The sequence below is a fragment of the Tachyglossus aculeatus genome, chromosome 5 (assembly GCF_015852505.1).
Source record: "Tachyglossus aculeatus isolate mTacAcu1 chromosome 5, mTacAcu1.pri, whole genome shotgun sequence".
Classification (NCBI taxonomy): Eukaryota; Metazoa; Chordata; class Mammalia; order Monotremata; family Tachyglossidae; genus Tachyglossus; species Tachyglossus aculeatus.
Genome location: NC_052070.1, coordinates 50,315,404 through 50,341,623, shown reverse-complemented (window position 1 = coordinate 50,341,623; position 26,220 = coordinate 50,315,404). Strand labels below are relative to the sequence as shown.

The 26,220-nt window shown below is 49.6% G+C and overlaps 1 protein-coding gene across 4 annotated transcripts in view; it reads right to left on the bottom strand.

Annotated features, from left to right (window-relative positions):
- Positions 1-26,220, bottom strand: part of DISP3 (dispatched RND transporter family member 3) — a 62,187-nt gene that overhangs the window by 18,998 nt on the left and 16,969 nt on the right. For all 4 annotated transcript variants that reach the window (XM_038747453.1, XM_038747456.1, XM_038747452.1 and 1 more), the window contains 3 exons: positions 7,682-8,837; positions 7,201-7,420; positions 4,104-4,240 (listed from right to left, as the gene is read on the bottom strand). In XM_038747453.1, the coding sequence (XP_038603381.1) occupies positions 4,104-4,240; positions 7,201-7,420; positions 7,682-8,834 (1,510 nt within the window). In that variant the 5' untranslated portion in view covers positions 8,835-8,837. The remainder of the gene's footprint in view (positions 1-4,103; positions 4,241-7,200; positions 7,421-7,681; positions 8,838-26,220) is intronic.

Here is a 26,220-nt window from a genome sequence, read left to right as displayed (position 1 = left end):
CCATTCCAAGAGCCCCTCCTTGACTGAGGACCAGCTGAAGGATAGAACAACCCCAGAGAGTGGGGAGTTGACATGAGTGGAAGATCAAAGGCCTTGGAATGGGTGAGAAGGGAGGGCTAGGGAAAACTGGAACAGTCCCGACAAATGCCTTGAAGGGGAGAGGCCCAGTGAGGGGGAGGAGGAGGGAGAGGGGTGGTTGGAGAGGACAGAGCTCTGTGTTTCAGGAGTGAAGCTAGGCTTACCCAGCAGCAGGAGCCAGTTAGAGTAATAATAATAATGGTATTTGTTAAGTGCTTACTATGTGCCAAGCTCTGTTCTAAACACTGGGCACTGTTGTAAGCACTGGGCACCATTCTAAGTGCTGGATAGTAATAATGATGGTATTTGTCAAGCGCTTACTATATGCCAAGCATTCATTCATTCAATCATATTTATTGAGTGCTTACTGTGTGCAGAGCACTGTATTAAGTGCTTGGGAAGTACAAGTTGGCAACAAATAGAGACGGTCCCTACCCAGCAGTGGGCTCACAGTCTAGAAGCACTGTTCCAAGTGCTGGGGTAGATACAAGGTAATCAGCTTGTCCCATGTGGCTTCATCCCCATTTTATAGATGAGGTAACAGGCACAGAGAAGTTAAACATCTTGCCCAAAGTCACACAGCAGACAAGTGGTGGAGTCGGGATTAGAACCCACATCCTCTGCCTCCCAAGCCCATGCTCTTTCCACTAAGCCACACTGCTTTTCTAGAGAAGGAAGAATTTCCTGATCTTGGGGAGGGCCTCTAAGTACTGGATAGAGCTACCAAGGGAGCCTCCCTTCTTGGAGGGCTTTAAGAATAAGATAGATATTCAGTGCTGGTGGAGAGTCTGGTAAAGCAGGCTTTAGGCAGAGGGATGGATTGGATGACCTTTCAGCCTATACTTCTATAGAAAATGCAGGCAGATACATCCAGGCATAAATCCACAATCTGCGTTTTAGAGAAGCAGCATGGCTCAGTGGAAAAGACCCCGGGCTTTGGAGTCAGATGTCATGGGTTCAAATTCTGCTCCACTAATTATCAGCTGTGTGTCTTTGGGCAAGTCACTTAACTTCTCTGTGCCTCAGTTCCCTCATCTGTAAAATGAGGATTAAGACTGTGAGCCCCCCGTGGGACAACCTGGTCACTTTGTATCCTCCCCAGTGCTTAGAACAGTGCTTTGCACATAGTAAGTGCTTAATAAATGCCATCACTATTATCATTATTATTATTATGATTATTCCCAGAAGGGAAAGGCCAAGACCAGAAAGATTAGGAGAAAAGTAGGGAGAGGGGAAGGGGAGAAATGACAAGACACCCAAGATCTGGTCAGCATGGCCTTCAGGCCCCTCCTGAGTTCTCCTCTTTCTCCCTTTTTCTCCTCCCTCTGTCCCCCACCCAACTCTTCCTCCTTCCGTCTTTGGTCCCCACCCTACTCCTCCATGTCCCCTCTTCCTCCTTGTCTCTTCCCCTTTCCTTCTCCCTCCTCATTCATTCAATCGATTTTATTGAACGCTTACTGTGGGCAGAGCACTGTACCCCCCCTCCTCCCTCCTTTTTTATGGTACTCGTTAAGCACTTATATGTCAGGCACCATACTAAGTGCTGTTTTAAGTCATTCATTCAATTGTTGATTCAATCGTATTTGTTGAGCACTTATTATGTGCAGAGCACTGTACTAAGTGCTGGGGAGATTACAAGGTGATCAGGTTGTCCCACAGGGGGCTCACAGTCTTAATCCCCATTTTACAGATGAGGGAACTGAGGCACAGAGAAATTAAGTGACTTGCCTCCTCCCACTCTTCCTCCTTCTTTCCCCCATCTCTCCTTCTCCCTTCCCCCTCGCCCACCCCTAACACTGTCCAAATCAGTTAGCAGGGGAACCTCCCTCTGAAAATCATTTCCCCAACAGCTCCTGGAACTGGGCGGCTCAGAGGGAGGCCAGTGGAGTGCAGTGAAGCAAGGCAGATGATGTATGAGGCCAGATTAAAGGAGCTAAATATGGGCAGACAGGCTGAACAAGGTGAGAATCATCCTCAAGTGTCTGACAGGTGGGAACGCTGAGGAAGGAGACAATGATTTCGCCTGGTCAGCCGGGGAGGGAAAGATGCCATTTAGGGAAGGAGCCCTGGGCCACGGGGAGGCTAAACATCCCCCTGGAGATTAAAAAACCCGGCCTAAAATGATGTTATCTGGGTCACTCTGCTCCTCCCAGCTCCCTCCAATAATAGCAATACTGATAACCGGAGGTGGCACAGCATGTCACATCATTTTGAGGGGAGATCTTGATAGTGGGCTTTGATCAAATCTTTCAAGTCTTTCTCTACTCCAGAGAGCACCCCTGAGCTGGAATTCCCCTGGGACCTGGGATTCCTTCCTCTGCATCCAGCTGCTGCTGCTGCCAGAGAAAGAACACTGGACTGGATGTACCACCGGTTCAAGCCAGTTATAACTGCTTTCCAGTGCTTAGACCAGTGATTTGCACATAGTAAGCACTTAACAAATATTATTATTATTTTTTTTCTGCTCTTACATTTCCCCCCCCACCCACCCCCAACCACATCCCTGGCAGGATGGTCGGGACCAGGAAGAATTCACTGCATTTCACAGTCCACCTTGTGCAGCCCAGCTCCAATGAGCAATTCTGTTCATTTATTTCTCACTGATGTACTGATCCACTCGTGTTTCTTATTTATAGCTTCTCTCCTGCTCTTTTTATCACTGCATACGCATCATTCTAAATATCCTTTCCTATGAGTTTGTAAGTTTCTTAAGGGCAGGGCTTGACTTTTATGCATTTTCTGCTTATTCCACAAGAGCCTGTTACAGTGCTCTGAACAGCAATAAGGACGTGATACTGTTGAGACTGAAATTGATAGAGATAGGGAAACTGATGTCCAGAGAGGTTGAGACAAGGACAAGGACACAGGAAGCCAGTGGTAGACTAGGATGCCTCTTTATATCTAAGCGCTTAGTACAGTGCTCTGCACAGAGTAAGCGCTTGATAAATACGATTGAATGATTGAATGAATGAATCTCCTTAGCCCAGGAGATCCTCCTCAGGAGGATTAACTCCTGCTGTCCCCCTCTCTTCTGTGTCACCTATGCATTTGGGGTCTGTACCCCCTCAGTACTTTGATACTCACCACACTCTCTGCCCCACAGCACTTATGTACATATTTTTATACTCTGTCATTTCCCCTGACTGTCATTTATTTTAATGTCTGTCTTCGGACTAGACCAAAAGCTCTTCGAGAGCAGATAATCATGTCTACTGACTCTATTGTATTGTTCCCTCCCAAACGCTTGGTACAGTGTTCTATACTCAGTAAGCCCTAAATAAATACCATCGATCGATTGGTTGACTGATGATCAAGGCCTTCCTGGACTCCCTCCCCCTTCAAATCCAACAGAGTCTGCTCTCTCTATTTTCAGAGTCCTCCTGAAATTTCATCTCCTCCCAGAGGCCTTCCCCAAGTCAGTTTTTTCTCTCACCAGATTTTATCTTCACAATGGCCACTTCATCCTGTTGGTGCCACCTCAACCCTTATGGACTCACAACCTCCCATATCACTTATGTACATATCTGACATACACTATTACTTAAAGACTAACTCACGTACATATCCCCTTTCCCTTCTTCCTCCTGTACATGGAAAGAATACAGACCTGGGAACCTGGCTTCTACTCCCAGCTCTGCTATTTGCCTCCTGTGTGAACTCAGGCAAGTCAGTTCATTTCTTTGTGCCTCCATTTTCTCATCTCTCCCCTTTAGATGAGAACCCCACATGGGATAGGGACTGTATCTGACCTCTTAACTACCCCAGCATTCAGTACAGTGCTTGGGTTATAATAACTGCCTAATGAATGCCACAGTTATTGTGATTATTTCACTGTTCACTTCCCCTACTAGGTGGTAAACTCCTTGAGAATGGAGATCATGTCTACTAACTCTACTGCCCTCTCCCAGGTACTTAGTACAGTGTTTTCCACAGAAGATGCTCAAGAAATATCACTGACTGATCGATTAGGAAAGACAGGAAGGGTCAATGATTGGAGTGGAGAGGAACAGGAAGCAGAAACCTACCTGAGCAGGAGGTGAGGATGTAGACAAGGGCAGCGATGCAGCTACTGCTGATGAAGGCCAACAGCATGTCATTGTTGAAGGTCCTCCTCACCTCATAATCAAACAGATCAGTTCCCCCATACAACACCTGGACTTTGCTGTGAGGGGGAGAGGAAAGTTGGAGGGGGGGGGGGGGAAGAGAGAGAGAGAGAGAGAGAGAGAGAGAGAGAGAGAGAGAGAGAGAGCACACAAAATAAGCTGTGAAGCTGTGTTTCTGCATGGGGGAAGGAGAACAATTAATCTCCACCAACACTGAATTCTGAACCAAAGCACACTGCAGCCAGAGGGATTCAGAGCAGAGATGCTAATTCTTCCCAGTCATGTTTGGCAGGAAGAAACACTGGGGAACGAGGGAATACCTCAGCCCCAACTCTTCCTCTGGAGTAGATATTGCCAAAGGAGGTCACACAGAACCAGAGAAATGTCTAAATCCCCAAAATGTTTGGAGGAAAGGAAGGGAGGGACCAAGTGGAGGTAGGGGGATGGACACAGTGTCCTCCAGAGAATCTCCCAGCCTTGAGTCTTTAACATAGCCAGCTTCCCTCCCACACCATATCTGCCCACCATCTAAAACTCAGTATGTCCAAGACTGAACTCCTTATCTTCTCTCCCAAACCCTGCCCTCTCCCTGACTTTCCTATCACCGTAGACGGCACTATCATCTTTCCCATCTCACAAGCCTGTAACCTTGGTGTCATCCTTGACTACGCTCTCTCATTCACCCCTCATATCCAATCCATCACCAAAACTTGCCAGTCTCACCTCCATAACATCACCAAGATCCACCCTTTCCTCTCCATCCAAACCAATACCTTGCTGGTTCAAAATCTCATCCTATCCCGACTGGATTACTGCATCAGCCTCCTCTCTGGTTTCCCATCTTCCTGTCTCTCCCCACTTTAGTCTATGCTTCAAGCTGCTGTCCGGATCATCTTTGTGCAGAAATGCTCTTGGCATGTTACTCCCCTCCTCAAAAATCTCCAGTGGCTGCCAACCTACGCATCAAGCAAAAACTCCTCACTCCCGGCTTCAAGGCTCTTCATCACCTCGCCCACTCCTACCTCACCTCCCTTCTCTCCTTCTCCAGCCCAGCCCGCGCCCTCCTCTCCTCTGCCACTAACCTCCTCACTGTACCTCGTTCTCACCTGTCCCACCGTCGACCCCCGGCCCACATCCTCCCCCTGGCCTGGAATGCCCTCCCTCCACACATCCGCCAAGCTAGCTCTCTTCCTCCCTTCAAAGCCCTACTGAGAGCTCACCTCCTCCAAGAGGCCTTCCCAGACTGAGCCCTTTCCCTCTCCTCCTCCCCATCCCCCTGCCCTACCTCCTTCCCCTCCCCACAGCACCTGTACATATGTTTGTACAGATTTATTACTCTATTTATTTTACTTGTACATATTTACTATTCAATTTATTTTGTTAATGATGTGCATCTAGCTTTAATTCTATTTGTTCTGTCGACTTGAAACCTCTCCACATGTTTTGCTTTGTTGTCTGTCTCCCCCTTCTAGACTGTGAGGCCTCTGTTGGGTACAGACCATCTCTTGCCATCTTGTACTTCCCAAGTGCTTAGTACAGTGTGCTGCACACAGTAAGCACTCAATAAATATGATTGAATGAATGGCAGAGAGCAGGAGAAGAAGAGGAAGTTGGTGGCTCTCCCAGAAGGCTGCAGGGCTGTCTGGGAAAGCCTTTCCTCCAGCGACAGAGAGGCTGCCAGCCCCAGGTACCCCAAGCCATCCTCAGAGAGAACAGTGGGGAGGAGAAAGCCGATCTTCAATCACTGGTCAATTTTTATTTTTAATTCTTCTGATGTCTGGCAGTCGCTGACATTAATAGAGTTTTTGCCGTCAGTAAACACGCCAGTAACCTCCAAATTCCACCTGGAATCTTAACCATGGCCGATTATATTAAGCACAAAGGTAATAAGGAGCAGGCACGGACAAAGCCCAGGCCTATCAAGAACCTCATAATTTACTGGCCTGGCTGCTTGAGAATGGCTCCAAGCTGAGGTAATCCCAGATAATTAAAACCAGCGACACAATAAACCGACATAGCCGGAGCAAGGCGGTAATCCATTCTTCTTAACTGCTTAAGTGCTCTTCCCTGACCCTTGCTGGGGGCATCTTAGTTATCCTCTGCCCTGCAGGGCCTGCCCCTCTCTGCTTAGTTGCCCTGGCCCCCTCCAGCAGCCTGAGACAAGGGCTGCCTGGTGGGCGGCTGTCCCCATGCTGTGGAGCCCACTCCACTTAGCCTCAGACATGGGGAGCAGGTCACAAGAGTTGAGCTGAGCCTGGTTGGCCCAGCCCAGCCTCATCTGCCTGGGCCTTGCAGGCCATTCTGAGCAAGGAGACTTTAGCCAGGAGCAGGTGCAGCCGGGCCGGTTTGGCCACCCAGCAGAGGACTGGGAAGAAGAGGAAGTTGAGCTTCCCAGTCTTCTAGTCTCTTAAGCCTCCCTCCTGCTGGAAAGCCAGCTCTGAAAAGCTGAGAAGAGTCACCCTGCAGCATTAGACGTGTCTCCACACTCATGGTCAGGGAATGTGTCTGTTTATTGTTATAATGTACTCTCCCAAGCGCTTAGTACAGTGCTTTGCACAGAGTAAGCACTCAATGAATATGATTGAATGAGTCTTTGGCCTGCATAGCCTCTAGCAGCTAGAGATGTCCAAGCTCTTTGGGGACCCCTGGAAATCTGGCTTCGGAGAAGGGATGGAAGCAGAATAGGAAACAAGAATCACAGGAGGCGGGGGATCGGGTTGGTGAATGTGGGGGCAGGGGTTGTGGACAGAGCGTGGGAGGGAACCTAGCTGACCTGATTTCCAGTCAGTCCCATCCTCCAGGGGTTAAAATTGCCTTGCAGATTAGTGTGAATTCTTACCAGTCCAAGAAATGTTGTAGCACTCCATCCTCCCTCTGGGTTTGCAGGTCATGAAATCAGTGAAAGAAGCATCCCACTCACCTGTACACACTACAGCCTTGGACAAGAGAACCTGGAGGAGCAGCTCAGCAAGAAGGGGTCACCACCATCCCCATTCAGTCCGGGCTTGGGTCTGCTCACCTGGTGGACTGCTTGGCTAGCATGGCTACGTAGGTGACCACAAAGCTCTGGAATTTGGTGCGCTGTTCCTCCCAGCGATCCTCCACCGAATAGTAGTTGGGGAGGGGTGCCCCAAAGAGGATCTCACTGCGCAGGAGGGAGCTCTTCATGTTCTCTGCCGACAACCCCTCATCCACATACCAGTAGAACTCCGGGTGGGTCATGGCCAACTCCAGGGACCCTAATGGGGACACATTCACAGGTTTCACCTTGTCCACTACCTCACCCCTGAGAAACCACTCAAGGCTACCCAGAACACCCTCCCATCTGCCATCTGTGAAATTACAGCTCAAAGCCCACCTCCACCGGGAAGCTTTCCTGGCTGGATCCCAACCCAATGCTCCCTGGGTCTCCACAGTTCAGTTGCTCCCCCTTTTCCCCAGCCCATCCCTGGCCCAGTTTCCCCTGAACAAAAAGCAGCCTCCCCAGGAAGGGGCCTCACCTCGGATGTCGGCCAGATCCTGCCCCATCCCGTCATAGTAGATCTTGCCACCCCTCTCAGTGGGGAAGAAGTAGGTCATGAGGGAACTGGGTGGGGAGCAATAAGAGTAGGATCCCAGGGGCAGGTCCTTGAGGACCTCGTGGGGCTTCCAGCAGAACTCACGGAAGCCAGGGTGGTCCATGATCTTCCGCTCGATATCGTGGATGGTGACCAGCCTCTCCGTGGTGAAGATGTTCTTCTCAGTATCTCCTCTGGCCAGGAAGATGAGCTCAATGCGCCAGTGGGCATGAGCCTGGGTGTTGGCGCTCACGTAGGCTCGGGAGTAGTCCCACCGAGAGGCACCCCGTCGGAGGCGCCTGCTCCGATTCACCGTCCAACTTCTGTAGGGGGGACCCTCACAGCGGGGGTGGCACCCTCTCCTGTTGGCCAGTTCGCGTCCTGGAAAGGGCACTGTCATGGCCCAGGAGAGTCTGCTCTGATTGGCCGAGAACCCTCGGGGGGCAGGGGTGGCCTGCCTGTCATCCTTCACTGTATCGGAGGCCCAGGCTTCCGGCTGGAGCAGCCCCCCAGGATCAGAGGTGGGGACCCCGCGCCGGAGCCGGGAGCTGCTGCCCAGCCGGGAAGCGTTGCCCAGGCGGAGTTGCTGCAGTTGCTCAGTGATGAGCCGCTGGAGGGTCTCGGAAGTAAAGTCTGCTAGATCTCGCCGGTTCCGCCCCCACGAGCCAAACTGGGACTTGAGAGCCAGGGCCAGGGCGTCAAATCGCTGCGAGGCCTCATGGTTGCGGATCTCAAAGGCGTTGTAGGAGATGTCGATGTCCAGGGCCGGGTAGCGCAGGAACATCAGGGCGGCCAGGGCCGTGGGCACGGCACAGCCCAGGAACAACACCAGGCTGGCACAGTAGGGGTTGGTGAAGGCCCAGCCCAGGGTGCTCCAGAAGCCTGAGGCCGGTGGCCGGGGGGGTGGAGTCTGGGGCCTCTGGCCACAGGGCCCACACAGCTTGGGGCCCCACCCGCCCTTCTGGGGCCTGCGGCAGGTCTCTGCGGCCGTCTCTCCCTCCTCCACTTCCTCTTCTTCCTCCTCCTCATCTTCCTCCTGCTCCCTTTCCTCATCCAGCCACGCGTCTTGCAACAGAGGCTCGTCCTCCGCGTCCATCTCCTGTGGAAGGCAGAAAGAGGGAGGGAGACATTAACGGGGCCCAGAGGGAGCCGATTGGGACTGGCCAAGGGGCAGATCCCTCTGTGGCACTAGATATCCTAACACGGGGCATCCCTGTTGGGTGGGAGGGCCACCGCCCCTGAAAACACAGCCAGGCAGCAAGACAAGATTGCCAGATCCCCTTCCTCCATCATCTCTCCTCTCCTGCAGTTCCCCCATGCCCAGGTCTACCTCAGAACCTTCACTGGTCTAACCTGGCAGCTCCGACTGATCCCAGAGAGAGGAAGGAGCACAGACAGAGCTTGAACCCCAATCTCTCAGTGCCACCCTGGGCACCAGCAGGAAGAGGGGCAGGCCCTTTGGCCTGCCCAGAGGGCAGCCACTCAGGACCCAAGGTGGGGCAGAGGGAGAAAGAGTTAGAGGGGGTGAACGGGGAAGAGATGGCAGGCAGGGGGTACCTAGGAGCCCCTGCCCGGTGAGGATCCTCAATCCCTCTGCCCACTCCAAGCCCCATCCTGCTGGTCTGGCCTGTCCTTCCAGCCCCTAAACTCAGGGCCATAAAGCAAGTCATTACCGAGTTAGAGAATCAGGCGCTGAAGCGAGAAAGCTAATTGCACCCTCCCCGACTAATTAATGCTGACTTTCAGATTAAAATTCCTGATCACGCTTCATTTCAATTAACTGTTCCCTCTTCCCTGGCAAGGAGGGGGGCTGCCGGGGACCTGGCGCGGGGTGAGGAGGGCAGAGAGAAACACTCCCGGGGCAGAGGGAGCGAGGTGGGCAGAGACCTTAAAGGAGGAGAAGGAAACAATGTTGGTAATATGCAAAGGTTCTTATCGACAAAATAATTAAACTTCACGCTCTGGTCCCATTTCCCCTCCTCCCACCAGAGAAGCTAACTGTTCCGAAGCCCAATCTGTATTTGTGAAAACACTCCAGGGCCAGAACACAAGGCAGGGCCCCTTGCTCTTTGTACCGGCTAAATAAAGACTCTACAGCAGCAGGGAAAGGCGAGTCTGTCTGACGAGGGTGGGGGGAATCTGCCCGCGAATAAATCGCAGCCTGCTGCCACAGCGGCATTGCCGTTCCCTGGAAGACACAGGGGCTGACTGTAGGAATCAATCCCGCGGCCTCTGTGAATGGTGGAGTGGGGCCGGGGAATGGGGGCTGGCGGTTGGGGAGACTAGGCTGCGGGGCCAAGAAAGGTGGGAGGAAAGAGCTTGTACAATTAAGTGTCGCTACTGCCTCACCAGTGACTACAGGTGACCCCACCACCCCAGATTTTTTTTTTTTTCAATGATGGCGTTTGTTAAGCTCTTACTATGTGCCAGGCATTGAAGTAAGAGCTGGGGTAGATACAAAATAATTAGTTTAGATGCAGTCCATATCCCATATGGGGCTCACAGTCTTAATTCCCATTTTATAGATAACTGAGGCATGGAGAAGTTAAGTGGTTTGCCCAAGGTCACACAGCAGACAAGTGACAGAGCCAGGATTAGAACAAAGGTCCTCCGACTCCTGGGCCGTGCTCTTTCCACTAGGCCATGCTGCTTCTCAACCTTCCCAGATGTCAGGTTCCCTGTCTTATCAGCTGAGGCTCAACACAAATAATTCTGACCATTATGGCACTTATTAAAAGATTCTTAGTTGCCAAGGCAGGAAATTACCAGCTCTCCCTCCTACCTAGATTTTGAGCCCCATGTGGGACAGGGACTTTGTCTAACCTAATTATCGTGGCTCTACCCCAGTGCTTAATATAGTGCTTCACACATAGTAAGAAGTTAACTAATACCATCATCATCAATCAATTGTATTGATTGAGCATTTACTGAGTGTGAAGTACTGTACTAAGCGCTTAGAAGAGTACAATAGAACAGATCTGGTAAACATGTTCTCTGCCTACAAGGAACTAAAGAGTCTAGAGGGAGACATTATTATAAATAAATTATGGATATGTATATGAGTGCTGTGAGGCTGAGGGAGGGGTGAATAAAGCATATAAATCTAAGTGCAAGGGTGATGTAAAAAGAGTGAAAGAAGAGGGAATGAGGGCCTAGTCATCATCATCATCAGCCATGGCCCCCATCCCATGTGGGACTCAAGGTTTAGGAGGAAGGGAGGGCACTTGGACGAGGGCCTGGGAAACGGTTGCCAACTTGTACTTCCCAAGCGATTAGTACAGTGCTCTGCACACAGTAAGCTCTCAATAAATACAATTGATTGAATGAATGAATGAATGAATGGTTGGGGACTCTCCAGAGGCCAGCAGGATTTGTGGAATCCTAAGCCCTTTCTTTTGTGCCAGCACAATTGGGTGGCCACACAAGTACCCTGGGCTCAGATATATGACACACTTTATGCCAGATGCACAGCATGAAGCATAGCCTAGTGGAAAAAGCACACTACCTGGGAGTCAGAGGACCTGGGTTCTAATCCTGGCTCTGCTGCTGGTGTTCGATGTGACTTTGGACAAGTAACTTAACTTCTCTGCGCCTCAGTTACCTCATCTGTAAAATAGGGATTAAGGCTGTGAGCCCCATGTGAGACAGGGACTATGTCCAACCTGATTAGCTTGTATCTATCCCAGTGCTTGGAACACTGCTTGACACATAGTAAACGCTTAACAAATACAATTATTATCATTATGGAAAGCTGCCCAGGGCTGGCATGGCAAGCCTCAAAGAGGTAGTGCCACCCCATAGCACTCTTACAAGTCCATTCTGGCCACTGGATCACTTTTTTTAATCGACCACCAACCCCGGAATCCACTGTCTGGGGAAGAAGGAGATGGAGCAGGAGATGGCAGGGGGCTGCAGCTCTTCTCTCAAGGGTCCCTGGCTGCAGCTCTTCTCTCAAGGACCAAGTGGTGGGGAGATGCACGCCTGAGATGTCAGTTGGCTTTTCTCTCTTGCTCTCAAAATGACTCAAATTGATTAGTTTATTGCAGCTATTGAGCAGCCCAAACAAAGCTAAGTGTAGCAGCTGCTGCGGTCTTTACTGGGCCTGAGGGAGGACAGCAGAAAAGCAGGGGAGAGAGGGAAAGGAGAGATAATTTATGATCATGTACTGCTCTTCCAGAGGTTGAAGGAGAACCCCAAGACCTTAAACACACCTTGATTACCCTCTTCCCTTCTCCAGGCGCCTCCCCTGAGGAGCCAGGAATACTTTCCACTCTCGATGCTTCAGTCCTCAAGGTCAAAGAGAACCGAAAGCCTCTTTTATTTCCCCAGTGGTATTTATTAAGCACATACTATGTGTCAGGCACTGTACTAAACCCTGGGACAGATACCAGATAACCAGGTTGGACACAGTCCAGGTCCCACATGGGGCTTTATGGTTTTAAGCCCCAGTTTCAAGATGAAGGAACTGAGGCACAAGAAGATAAATGACTTGCTCAAGGTCACACAGCAGACAAGCGGCACAGCTGGGATTAGAACCCAGGGCCTTTCGACTCCCAGGTCTGTGCTCTATCTGCTATGCCTTGCTGCTTCTCTCATTTCTCTTGAAAATGACAGGGCCATGGATGACGCATTTGGACACAGCCTGGTCTGTGAAACTCCCAAGGTGGTGGAGATTCAGTTGTTCTCTTGAGTCCCATCGTCCCCATCCCCTCCAACACCTGTATTTGGCCTAAACCCCCACAACAGATTCCCTACCTCAGTCCCTTGACCACATCCCCATTAAGCCCCGCTGACCGCACTCTCTGATATCTACAGTGGCTGCCAGGGAGGCCAATCTGTTTACCAGTTTCTTCCTCTCTTGCTAAGAATGCCTCTTCTGTTCCAACCACTCCCAGTCAGACTATAAAAATGTAATCAAAAAAATCACATTAGGCATGCAGATTCTACTTAAAAGACATATATATATATATAATTTAACAGCAATTAGAAGCTAATCAGTTTTTCCTTCCTGAAGCTGGGTGTTTTTGTCCTCATCTGGCTCAGTAGCTTCTGGCATTCTTCCCTTTTCCCTCCAGCCTCTGGTGTTCATTCATTCATTCAATCATAGTTATTGAGCGCTTACTGTGTGCCGAACACTGTACTAAGTGCTTGGGAAATACAAGTTGACAACATGTAGAGACGGTCCCTACCCTTCTTGGGGTGAAGCTGGAAACTGGCACCTCTCCAAGCCGATGGCCCCACCGTTGTGATGAGAAGACAGACTGAGAAAAGGCTGAAAAGAAGGGGTCCCTAAGGCTAGCTCTCCCAGAATCCTCAGCATTAGTGATGGAACCAGAACACAAGGCCTTGGTCTACTCCTTTTTGTTTTTTTATGGTATTTATTGAGAGCTTACTATGTGCTAGGCACTGTACTAACAGCTGGGGTAGATACAAGCTAATCAGGTTAGACACGGTCCATGTCCCACATGGGGTTCTTCATCTCCATTTTACAGATGAGGTAACTGAGGCACAGAGAAGTGAAGTGACTTCCCCAAGGTCACACAGCAGAAAGTTGGTGGAGCTGGGATTAGAACCTAGGTCCTTCTGATTCCCAGGCCCATGCTCTATCCACTAAGCCTCTGCTTCTCTATAAGGCCATGCTGCTTCTCCCATGTTAGTATGGAGCTCGGCCTGAGGCAGTAGCCTTTAATAATGATGATAGTATTTGTTAAGCGCTATGTGTGAAACACTAAGTGCTGGGGGGATACAAGGTGATCAGATTGTCCCACGTGGGGCTCACAGTCTTAATCCCCATTTGACAGATGAGGTAACTCAGGCACAGAGAAGTTAAGTGACTTGCCCAAAGTCACACAGCTGACAAGTGGCAGAGCCGGGATTAGAACCCATGACTTCTGACTCCCAAGCCCAGGGTCTTTCCACTGAGCCACACTGCTCTCCCTTGTATCTGGAAAGCCCCTTGATGAGGCTTAGGCGCCCATTGCAGTTTTTTGGACTCCAGGTTCTTCATAATGAGGAGTCCCAGAAGCCTGATTTCTCCCAGAAAGACTATAAAGCCTTCCGTCTCTCTGCCTTGCAATGACGCTGCCAGTCCCCGGAAGGGTCTTGGCCACTTTACAGGATAATTTTGCTGCTTATTTGATGTCTGGGAACAAGGAGCAGGGGGTATTGGTTGACTTCCCTTCTCAGAGTGCACTGCAGAGGGAATCAGGTTTCATTTTCCTAGGTGGTCCATGGCCCAGCTCACCTGTCCCTCACAAGACCCAAGGCTTAGCCATGCCTCTCACCGTGCTGCCTGTTGTGGCCCGAGTTTGCCCACAAGTCTGCTCCCTTGAAGAAGCACCTGGACTCACGTTGGCAGGGACTTGACAGGAAGCTTGACAGGAAGCTGGCACAGAGCTAATTTCAGAGGCCTGGGGCCACAGCTGGAAGCTGCCGGACTGAGGGGAGCTGTCAGAGGTTCCCTCCTGCCTCTGCAGGCCTCTGGCAGAGCAGAGAGAAGAGGCAACCATGAGGCCTAGAAGACAGAACTTGCGCCTTCCCATTGCTGGGGCCCAGAGTGGGTCAGACCACACATCCCAGGGCTGTGAGATGGTTCGGTGAGATGGTTTCTGTCCATCAGTAGTCAAGCTAAGAACACCAGCTGAGTATCTGCCAATCTCCAGGATGCCTTACCAGCCCTGGCTCCTCAGAGGCTAAGGGCCCGATCAGGCTTGTGCTCACTGCCAGCACTAGGGAAGACTGACTGACTGAATGACTGAGTGACCACTGGGCTGATGGACAGACTCCAGGGGGGCAAAGCTGTCCGAGGTCATAGAGCCTCCTCCCTGAGCGTGACTGCCAGGCAGGGTGGACAGTGACACCAGGCTGGGAAGAAGGAGCAGGGTTTGGGGCAGAGGAAAGGAAACAAAGGTGTAGGATGTTGGGGAGGGAGTCAGGAAAAAGGAGTGGAAGAGAAGAAAGCTGCAATTGGCAGTGAGGAAGACAAAAGGAATACAATTCAGGGAAGATATATGGGTGGCAGAAGTGCTGGAAAGGTCCTGGAAGGGGAGTTTTGGGGACAGGCCAGTAAAGAGAAATAACTTGGAAAAAAAACCAGGTACACACAGCTCCACTCCCAACCAGACAGCTGGCCAGGAAAGAGTGTATGATGAGTTGTAAATCTAACAGCTCAATAAATAGTAAACAAACAAGCAGCTTCAAAAGCCAGTTATCTCAAGCAAGGCTTTTCTCAGCCAATAGGTCAGGAACCAGAAAGTAACAATAAAAATAATTATTACTATTATAATTATTAATAACCACAATATAATTCCTCAAATCTATTCTATTTCCCTGTGGCCCACAGAGCCTTCCAAGTGGAATCTAACAGAGAAGAGCAAGGCCCTGGGATCCAGAGGACTTGGGTTCTAATCACATCTCTGCCATATGTCTGCTGTGTGACCTTGGGCAAGTCCCTTAACTTCTCTGTGCCTCAGTTGTTTCCTCTGTAAAAATGGGGATTAAGACTGTGAACCTGGACTACATCCAACCTGTTAGTTTGTATCTACTCCAGGGCTTAGAACAGTGCCTGGCACTTAGTAAGTGCTTAATACCATAAAACAACAACAACAAAACCTTCCATGCTCTGCTATGAGGAAGGAGGGAGCAGAACTCTGTGCATGATGATGAAATGGAAGCTGAACGGAATGAGCGTGCAAGGGGCTTGTGGAGCCTGCTTCTCTAGCGAGCTTCAAACTGGAAGGAGATTGATCATCCTCCCAAGCGTGGTTTAAGAGAGATCCCGCCTGGAGGCAGAGGTATGGATTAGATGATATTTCAAGGTCCCATCCAGACAGAGGACTCCAGAAATCCAACTGTATTCCCTCCTGCTCATCCTCCCAGCTGGAGGAGCACTGGTCTGGGTCTTTATTTTTACACTGTATTGTAGATGCGTTCCCGGAAGCAGAGTCAGTACCCGCTTTGGAGGGTATACCCTCTGAAGCCCACACACTCCATTCCTTTGGCGTTAACCTATTCACTTTGCCTCAATCTCACATGCCTCACCGCTGACCCTTGGCCCACATCCTACCTTTGGCCTGGAACGCCCTTCCTCCTCAAATCCGCCAATCACTCTTCACTCCTTTCAAAGCCCTACCTCCTCCCAAGAGGCCTTCCCAGACTACACCCCCTCATCCTCAGCTTCCCTTCCCTTCCATGTCGCCTCGACTTTGCTCCCTTTGTTCCCTTTGCTCTTCCCCCACTCCTCGCCCCACAGCATTTACATATATATATATGCATGTATCTAAAATTCTATTTATTTATATTGAGCCTGGTTACTTGTTTTGATATCTGTCTCCCCCCTCCCCCCACCCAGACTGTAAGCCCGTTGTGAGCAGGGATTTTCATTCTTCACTGCTGTATTGTACTTTCCAAGCGCTTAGTACAGTGCTCTGCACACAGTGAGTGCTCAATAAATACCATTGAATGAATGAATACCTCATAAATTCAGTTTTATACCTCTCATCTGCCCCATTTAGACTGTACACTCCATGAGGGCAGGAGCAATTCTACTCCAATCTTCCTAGCATCTGCCCAGCCATAGCGTGGATGTCACACATTCACAGCTGATGATCTCCTCTCACTCTTTTCTCAGGCTAATCCAACACCCCTTAGCAGTCCTGTGGTGCTTTGCTTCTGCCTTTCCAGACCAAAGCCCCATCCCCCAGCCCTCAGGGCAGGCTAGACAGAGAGCTGGACTCATCCCCAGCGCCTGGGAAACAAATACAGTTCGCTTCTCATTACTCCAGGAAAACAAAGGAGCATCCCTGACAGGCCCAGGTGGGAGGAGGAAAAATTAAGCTTGTGAAAGGTTTGACCTTTACTTACCAGCAGATAACACCCTCTGGGCTCGGCGCTAACTAAATAGCAAGTGTTATCAGCGTGTCCTTAATGGGGGAGCAGGGAAGGCTTGGCTAACCTTATTTGCTTCCAGCTCTATCAGGAGCAGTCAGAGGATGACTTGCTTTGTAAACATCCACCTAGTTCCACCTCCTGGGCGGGGCCAGATCATCTCCCATTTGTCCTCCAGCAAAATAGATAAACTTCAGAGCAGCTGAACCTCAGGACCTCTCTGCCCTGGACCACGCAGCCTTTCCTATTCATCTCCTCCTGGGGGCCAGCCCATCACCTCCACCGGGGAATCTCTCCCACTCTTTCCTCCCTAATAATAATCATCATTGTGGTATTTGTTCATTCAGTCAATCATATTTATTGAGCACTTACTGTGTGCAAAGCACTGTACTAAGCGCTTGGGAAGTAAAATTCGGCAACCTAGAGAGATGGTCCCTACCCAACAACGGGCTCACGGTCTAGAAGGGGGAGGCAGACAACAAAGCGTAACAAGTAGACAGGTGTCAATACCATCAGAATAAATAGAATTGTAGCTATATACACATCATTAATAGAGTACTACCTATGTACAACTATACACATGTGCTGTGAGCAGGGGAAGGGGGTAGGGCGGGGGGGATTTGGGGAGGGGAGGAGGAGAGGAAAAAGGGGAGCTCAGTCTGGGAAGGCCTACTGGAGGAAGGTTTTGAAGGGAGGAAGAGAGCTAGTTTGGCAGATGTGTAGAGGGAGGGCATTCCAGGCTAGAGGTAGGACGTGGGCCAGGGGTCGACAATGGGGCAGGCGAGAATGAGGCACAGTGAGGGGGTTAGGAGCAGAGGAGTGAAGTGTGCGGGCTGGGCTGTAGAAGGACAGAAAGGAGGTGAAGCAGGAAGGGGCGAGGTGATGGAGAGCTCTGAAGCCAAGAATGAGGAGTTTTTGCTTGATTCGAAGGTTGATAGGCAACCACTGGAGATTTTTGAGGAGGGGAGTGACATGCCCAGAGTGTTTTTGTACAAAGATAATCAGAGCAGCAGAGTGAAGTATAGATTGAAGCGGGGAAAGACAGGAGGATGGGAGATCAGAGAGAAGGCTGATGCAGTAATCCAGTCAGGATAGGATAAGAGATTGAACCAGCAAGGTAGCGGTTTGGATGGAGAGGAAAGTGGATCTTGGCGATGTTGTGGAGGTGAGACCGGCAGGTTTTGGTGATGGATTGGGTGCGTGGTATGAATGAGAGAGCAGAGTAAGGATGACACCAAGTTTGTGGGCTTGTGAGACGGGAGGGATGGTAGTACTGTCTTCAGTGACGGGAAAATCAGGGAGCGGACAGGGTTTGGAAGGGAAGTTAAGGAGCTCAGTCTTGGACATGTTGAGTTTTAGATGGCGGGCAGACATCCAAATGGAGATATCCTGAAAGCAGGAGGAGATACGAGCCTGGAGGGAGGGAGAGAGAACAGGGACAGAGATGTAGATTTGGGTGTCATCAGGGTAGAGATGATAGTTGAAGCCACGGGAGCAAATGAGCTCACCAAGGGAGTGAGTATAGGTGGAGAACAGATGGGGACCAAGAACTGACCCTTGAGGAAACCCTACAGTAAGGGGATGGGAGAGGGAGGAGGAGCCCACGAAGGAGACTGAGAATGAACGGCCGGAGAGACAAGAGGAGAACCAGGAGAGGACGGAGTCAGTGCTTACTATGTGCCAAGCACTGAACTAAGCCTTGAGGTAGATACAAGATTATCAGTTTGGACACAATCTCTTTCCACATGGGGCTCGTAGACTCAGTAGTGGTGAGAGCAGGTTTTGAGTCTCCATTTTGCAGATGAGGAGATTGAGGACACGGAGAAGTTAAATCATTGTCCAAGACACAGAGAAGTTAAATGATTGTCCAGGGTCACACGGCAGGCAAGTGTGAGAAGTAGCACTGCTTAGTGTATAGAGAATGGGCCTGGGTGGGAGTCAAAGTACCTGGGTTCTAATCCTGGTTCTGCCACTTGTCTGTTATGTGACCTTGGGCAAGTCATTTAACCTTTCTTTGCCTCAGTCACATGTAAAATGGGGATTAAGACTGTGAGCCCCACATGGAACACCCAACCTGACTAGATTGTAACCACTCCAGTGCTAGTACAGCTCCTGTCACATATTATGCACTTAACAAGTACCATAAAATGAAAATAAATCCAGTAGCAGAACCAGGATTGGATCCCAGGTCCTCTGACTTAAACTCTTTCCACTAGGCCACACTGCTTCTCTTCAACCTCCCTCTCCCTCTTTCACCCCTGCCCAGGGCTGTTTCTTCTGCATGGAACAGCCTCTGCACTCCTGGCTGCCACTCCCCCTACTTCCTCCTTTTTAAATTCCAGATCCTGGTCCACCTTCTTTGGGGAGCCTTCCCAGACTAACCTCGCCTGTTCTCTAACCCACTTGTTCAGCCCCTGACCCACACTTCCCCATGTCAGTTTGAACATGTGGATACTGATTTGATAACTGTCCATCTAGGCTGGGTCCTTTCACCCTTAACTGAATGTTCCTTGAGGACCATAACTGTTTCTCAACTTGAGCCCTAAATCCCTAACCCAGTGGGCAAACCCTCTCCAATTCCTTGTTCATGTCTTTCTTCCTGCCTGGACCTCCCTCCTCCCACAAATCTTCCAGACTTTAGCTTTCCCCATTTTCAGAGCCTTTCTGAAATCCCACCTCCTCCAGGAGGCCTTCCCTAATTAATTTTTCTTCTCCCCAGGTGATCACATTCTCCCAACTACCACCCATATTTATTCACCTGTCCATCTTTCCATTAATTTTCCTTCTCTGTAAATATGTTTGTTTCTGTCTCCCCCATCAAATTGTAGACTCCTTGAGGACAGGGATTTTTTTTCTCCCAAGTACTTAGTACAGCGCTCTGCCCACAGCAGGTGCTCAATAAATACTACAGAACAATGATTTAATTCCTTGACTGAGAGCCCCTAATAAATAATGGCCTCCCTCTCACTCACCCTACCCAGACCACGGTCTATCCAATCTGCAGCACCCTCTTTGGGTAGCCCAACTCTTTGCCTTTGTGACCAAGAAGCTCTTCATTTTGCCCAAGTAGAGTCTTTCTATCCACTGGGGAAAAGGGAAGACAATCCAACCAGCAGGATCCCCTAGATGCCTCCCCTTTCTGGTAGGGGTGCTGAAAATCCCAAGCTCAGAAACAATCAACATACTGTGTGACCTTGGATAAGTCATTCAACCTCTCTAGGCCCAAGTATCTCCATCTGTAAAATGGGGATAATACCATGTTGCCCCTTCCTTAGGGACAGAGTGAGGAAAACCGAGATAAGATATATGAATGCATTGTACATTCTTTAGAAGGAAGCTACTAGAGAAGTTCAAAGAATTCATTTTCAGTATTAGGCTTATCATACGATTATGCAGCCCTACCCATGAGCTTTCTCCTTAGAGATAAAGATTCAACCTTGCAAATGGGCAAGAAATAAAAACTTGATAAAGTCGGATTGCTCAAAAATCCCATTAAATATTAGCCAGCTGTCCCCAGCCACCTCCTTACAAAGGAAGCTCCTAATGTTTGAACTTCAGACCCCAGGTGGCTCAGATGCTCTGGTACAGCAAAGCTCTGACCAACAAAGTCCCAGGCCTAACCTTGCCGAAGTTGTCCAAGACAGCACAAGAGTTACAAAACCAAGCCATTACCAGCCCGGGCTCTGATGGAGTGAGCTGGACAGGCAAGGGCCCTGCTGGAAACCAGGCTGTGGATTGCTCAGTTAATAAAAAAGAAAAGATGCCTAGAATATGTGACTAATAACTATGCCCATAAAAGCCAAATTGGATTCCTTCCTGGAAAATGAGCTACAGGCCTCATCTCTCTTCTCCAGACATGTATTAACAAATATGTAAAACCACACCACATGGGGAGAGAGGGCTGGGCCATTGCTGCAGACTTCAAGACCGGCATAAGTCAGTTTAAATCCGAAGTCAGAGTGGTTCTCCACTTCCTGAGGGCAGCTCACTGGGAGGAGGTCACGGGGGCTGCTGAGGGGGACACCCCGGGGGGCACCCCAGTATCCCAGAGACAGGGCTGTTTCTGATGCTGATCAGGGTGTCTTGGGGATGGGATGGGGTACTGGCAGGAGGAGTTGGTGGAGCTTTAAAATGTGGCTCAGCAACTTGGAAATGGCCAGTACAGGTTCTACTCCAACTGTCTACCAAGACCTGAGATTTGCCAGTTAGGGCTGAAAAGACCCAAAATGGTGGCTTTCTGGCCTATTGGCTCTAGACTATTAGCACGAGGTGGGCAGGGAATGTGTCAGTTTATTGTTATATTATACTCTCCCAAGAGGTTAGTACAGTGTTCTGCACACTGTAAGCACTCAGTAAATATGATTGACTGACCTACTCTTTAAAGACCATGCCCTCTCGGTCCTCATCACCCCTAATATAACGCTGCTCCCCACATTCAAAACACCAAGTTGCTTGTCTATGCTCTTTTCCCTCCTCGGGCCCCAGAATGGCCAAGCTGATGGGCAGGGCAGCCTCGTAAATAGAGCCAAACAATGCCTAGCGATTATTTCTGAGCCTGAGCAGGCTGGATGCCAGTTACTAGAGCAAATCACTGCCTGTCAAAAGATCAATGGTCAAACATCACCGGTTTCAATCAACTCCAGGTAAGTCATCAACAGTGCCGCTGTCACGTTGCTCCAATCAACAGTGGCCAGAAGCAGAAAGGTGATGGTCGAGGAAAAGTCCAATGACAAGGCCAACCTCTTCCTCCCTCTGGAAGGTAAGCGGGCAAGGATAATAATAATAATTATAATGGTATTTGTTAAGTGCTAACTATATGCCAAGCACTGTTCTAAGCACTGGGGTAGATACAAGGTAATCAGGTTGTCCCATGTGGGGCTCACAGTCTTAATCCCCATTTTATAGATGGGGTAACAGACACAGAGAAGTTAAGTGGCTTGCCCAAAGTTATACAGCTGACAAGTGGCGGAGCCAGGATTAGAAGCCAAGACCTCTGACTCCCAAGCTGGTGCTCTTTCCACTAAGCCAACCTGTTACCTCTGGGAGCCTGGAAGGGGTGGGGTGGGGTGGGGAATATAGAAGGAACACTGCTCAATTAAGATCCAGTTCTTAATCCTCTGCCCTGCAGATGGGCCCTGACTGGTTGGAGGAGTCTGTAGCAATCTGGAATCTCCTAAGCATCACTGAGGATATGGGGGTGCGGAGGGGGCAGGGAAGGGAAGGGAAGGAGGGATTACATCCGCTCACATTCATCGATTTGTGAGCAGACAGGTTCCATAACTTTTCAACTTGATGTACAAATCCGTAATTTGTTTATTTGTTTTAATGTCTGTCTCCCCCTCGAGACTGTAAGCTACTCGTAGGCAGGGCATTAGTCTACTAACTCTGTTATATTGTACTCTCCCAAGCGCTGAGAACAGTGCTTTGTACACAGTAAGTGCTCAATAAACATGATTGGTTGTTGAAGGATTCATCAACCTGATCACTAGGAATTTGTCCATAAATGCAGGATTGATTTATTTTTCATGATTTGTCATTCAGCTAAGGTCCCATGCAGAGTATAGGAGACTCGTTTTTTCCTGTCCTCTGACAGTCTCCAGTTCAGAGACTATATCCAATCTTCTGGTCTCACAGAGCAGAATTTCATAAAGCCACAAGAAATGGGTCACTAAATCCAGTCCAAGGGAGATGACTTTTCTAAAGGCAAGGAACAGGGTTGGGAAAAACAAAAACAAACTCAGAACAACAGTGTCTAGAGAAAAAAAAAACAGCACAGCTCTAGATATTTGATATATTCATCTGGGTGACTCAGCTACACCTTGGAGGAAACTACATCTCAAATACAGGGAGAAAGGATGAAGGGAAGCACTCAAGCAACCGTGCAAATAAGTAGCAACACCTTACCAGCCTGCAATATTTAACATGCTCAGAGAGTCAAATGAATAAAATCAGCATTTTTGATTATTTGCTCAGCATCAACTGCTTTGCACCTTGGGCTGGTGGGCAGCTGGTTTTTGCAAGGATGCAGTAGAGGATGGACCCCCATATTAAAGGTCACTCGGAAGTGGAGGAGAAGGACTCTAGATTGCTGGAATGTCCAGTGTTCTCATTCCACCTCCTGGCACTTGAAAGCCCGGAGGGAGGGAGGCTGACAGGATCCTGCCCTACTGAAATCACATCTCCTCCTAGATGCCTTTCCCAATTGACTTCTAACTTCCCTAAATGCTATTATAGCACTTCCACACCACCTAGGCATTTTATGTACACTCTAGGGTTCACAACTTGTCTCTGTAATTGACTTTCAAGACGATCTCCCCTGGCAGACGGTAAGCTCCTCGAAGGCAAGGATGTGAGCCTGTCTTCTAGACTGTGAGCCCATTGTTGGGTAGGGACTGTCTCTATATGTTGCCTACTTGTACTTCCCAAGCGCTTAGTACAGTGCTCTGCACACAGTAAACACTCAATAAATATGATTGAATGAATGAATCTCTACCAACTCCATTGTCCTTTCTCAAGTGTCCACAAATAGTCAGTTCTCAGAAAATACTCTGATTGATTGATTGGCCATTAAAGGATAAAGATCCTACCCCCTCTTCATCTGCAGGACCACTGGGAAAGGGCCAGCTCTGCTGACTGAGAGACTCAAGACTCTTAACACCTTTCTTCCCTTCCCTCCTAGATCAGCATAGCAGGAGACTTCTGAGGACCTGGACCAGAGCTGAAAAGCCATCAGGAAGGAGGTCAAACACCCATCCAACACACACCCACCCCACATCAACACCTGTCTCCTCCTGGACAGGATAAAACAGGAAGATCACAGCTTCAACAGCGCATTGTTTCCCCCTTCCATGAGGAGTTCTCAAAGAAGAGACCAACTGGTTGCCTGCCATGTCTTTGAGTCTGAGAAAGAGAAAAATTTAGTTGTACAGAAGAAAGATAGTCCTGAAGAATATGGGGGCTTCAGCGTTCTTGTCTGAAGGCAGGGCAATGGATCAGATGACCTCTCAAGGATTCTTCGATACTTACAAATTTCCCCACTACGCCCCATGGTAGTTCTGGCTCTGGCTCTTTTCCCAGCAGCCCAGGATTAGTGAGGGGGAGGTTGGGAAGGGATGGTGTGTGGGGGTTGGGAGGGGCGTGTGTGTGTGTGTGTGTGTGTGTGTGTGTGTGTGTGTGTGTGTGTGTGTGTGTGTGTGTGTGTTGGGGGCCTCAGCACCATCAGGCCTCACGACCATCTTCTGGCCAGAGGGAAAGAGATTTACAAGTAAAGATGGTTTATGATGGCATTAGTCAGAGAAACTGCTTTGGGCTTTCTCCTGGGGGGAATTCCCTAAGACAGACTAGTCAACAGCCAGGGGACCCAAGAGATGCCCCCAGGCAAGCTGGTGGCCACTCCTGGATCCATGACTCTCAGCATTCAATGCAGGAGGCAGGAGCCCTGGAGACTGTGGGGAGAGGCAGAGAAAGAAGGGTTGCATTCCCATTGCCTCTCAGCCCCCATGCTCCTGAAGCAATTATTTGAACAGATCCAGAGAAGATATTCCTTAGCTCCAGTGCATGACCTATGCCGACTCATCCAAGAACTCCCAATCAGAGAAGGGAAACAGAGAAACCATCTCTCATCCCTCAGACTAATTAACCCACATTAGCCTCAAGGTAGGCTGGACACTGAGGGGTAGTGTGGACTCTTCACTCCCATACGGAGTTGGTTTCATCCTGTATAGAGGCAGGGGGTTGTTAACCAAGGATGGGGAGTGTTAAGTGTGATTGGATCAGTAGTTGGTGTGGAATTCACAGACTTCTCAACCTTCCCAGATCTGACAAACATTTCTCACAGGATCGCCCTGGCCCCTCTCCCCGTCCCAGCAAGGGTAGGAGATGGGAGAAATTGAGGCACCAGACAGTACCATCACAACCTAAAGCCCAAACCTCGAGTCTCCCCCAGTACTTATCTTTTAGGCATTCCCCTTCACCCCTTAAAACAGGAGGCTTTGTATATGGGAGTTGAGGGTATTGTCACCACCAAACCCAGCCTTGCAACAAGATGGGGTTTGGGAAGAAGTCAGGGCCGGGGTCAGGGCAGCAGGCTGGATACCAAGATACCTAGGTATCCCCCCTGCCCCCTCCTTGCTAGCCACACCTCTGTGGAGCCCAGTGCCCTCACCCAGCATGGGGATGTAGTTAACCGACCTCACACCCGTGTGCTGTGAGCCAACAAAGCATCATAAAAAATGTGGTATTTGTTAAGCACTTACTATATACCCAGCACTGTACTAAGCCTGGGATAGAAACAAGATAAGCGGGTCAGATACAGAATTTTTCCCAGAGGGGGTTCACAGTCTAGCCTGAGAAGGAGAACAAGTATCTTATCTCTATTTGATAGATGAGGAAGCTGAGGTGCAGAGAAGTTAAGTGACTGGCCAAAGGTCCCACAGCAGGCAACTGGAGGAGCAGAGATTAAAACCCAGGTCTCTTAACTTTCAGCCATGCTGCTTCTCTATAGAGTCCCTTAGATAGAAAATGGTTCATATCTGCTCCTTCAGACTGGCAGAACATTTCACTCTCTTCATTGCCCTCCACATCACCCCTTCCCCAGGCTCCTCTCAACTCCCTGGCCTAAGATCTTCGTGTTATTCTGCAATGGGGCTCCTCTGACACCAGATTCCACAAGAATTTACATTTCTCTCAGACCTGATGTCCATTTTCCATTAGACTAGCAGCCTGATTTCCATTAGCCCTGCTGCCTGGGTTCGCTTAGCTTCCAGGCAATGGGACTATGGCAGACAGGCAGGAAAGGTGAGGTTTTTCCTGCCACCCAGCTCGATTCCCCACCGCCAAGGGCTGGAGAGGAATGAGGAGTGGGGCCTGAAGCAGATGGTGTGTGGTGGGACCAATTATACATTGAGGAACCTGGCTATGTGGTGCCAGAAAATCCCTTGCAAGTCAATTCTAAACTGCCTATTCACTAGTCATGGCAGCGCCTGTGGGAATAAAACATTTACCATGGAGGTGAAGGCAGGTTGGCTCATGCTGTCTGATTGTCTGCCGACCTACCTGTCTACCTGCCTGCGGAGAGTATGAAGCTGGTCCGTGCTCCCTCCCCAACTTCTCCTTGCCATCATGCCTGGTTACTGGGAAGCCTGGAGAAGGGAAGGTTTAGGCCTGGGCATCCCACCCTCTTACTCACTCACTCCCTCTGGGCCAGGCCACCTTGACCAGGGGTCCATGGGCGAGGCAGAAGAGGAAGATATCAAGGTCACATAATCCTGGCCAAGCCTGAGGAGAGGGGAAAGAGGCCACAGCTGAGGGAGTTCTATGAGGCTGTTTTAGCATCTGATATGGAGAGATTCCTCTGTATTCCAATCGGGCTCTTTAACTAGAGAGAGGTCCAGCCTGGGCCACTGTGCTTCACAAAGGCCGTAGGGAAACCAGAGAGGATCATGGGATAAGCTGTGAGCCCGCTATTGGGTAGGGACCGTCTCTATATGTTACCAACTTGTACTTCCCAAGCGCTTAGTACAGTGCTCTGCACACAGTAAGTGCTCAATAAATACAATTGAATGAATAAGCAACAAAAACATTAGAATAGCTGGCAA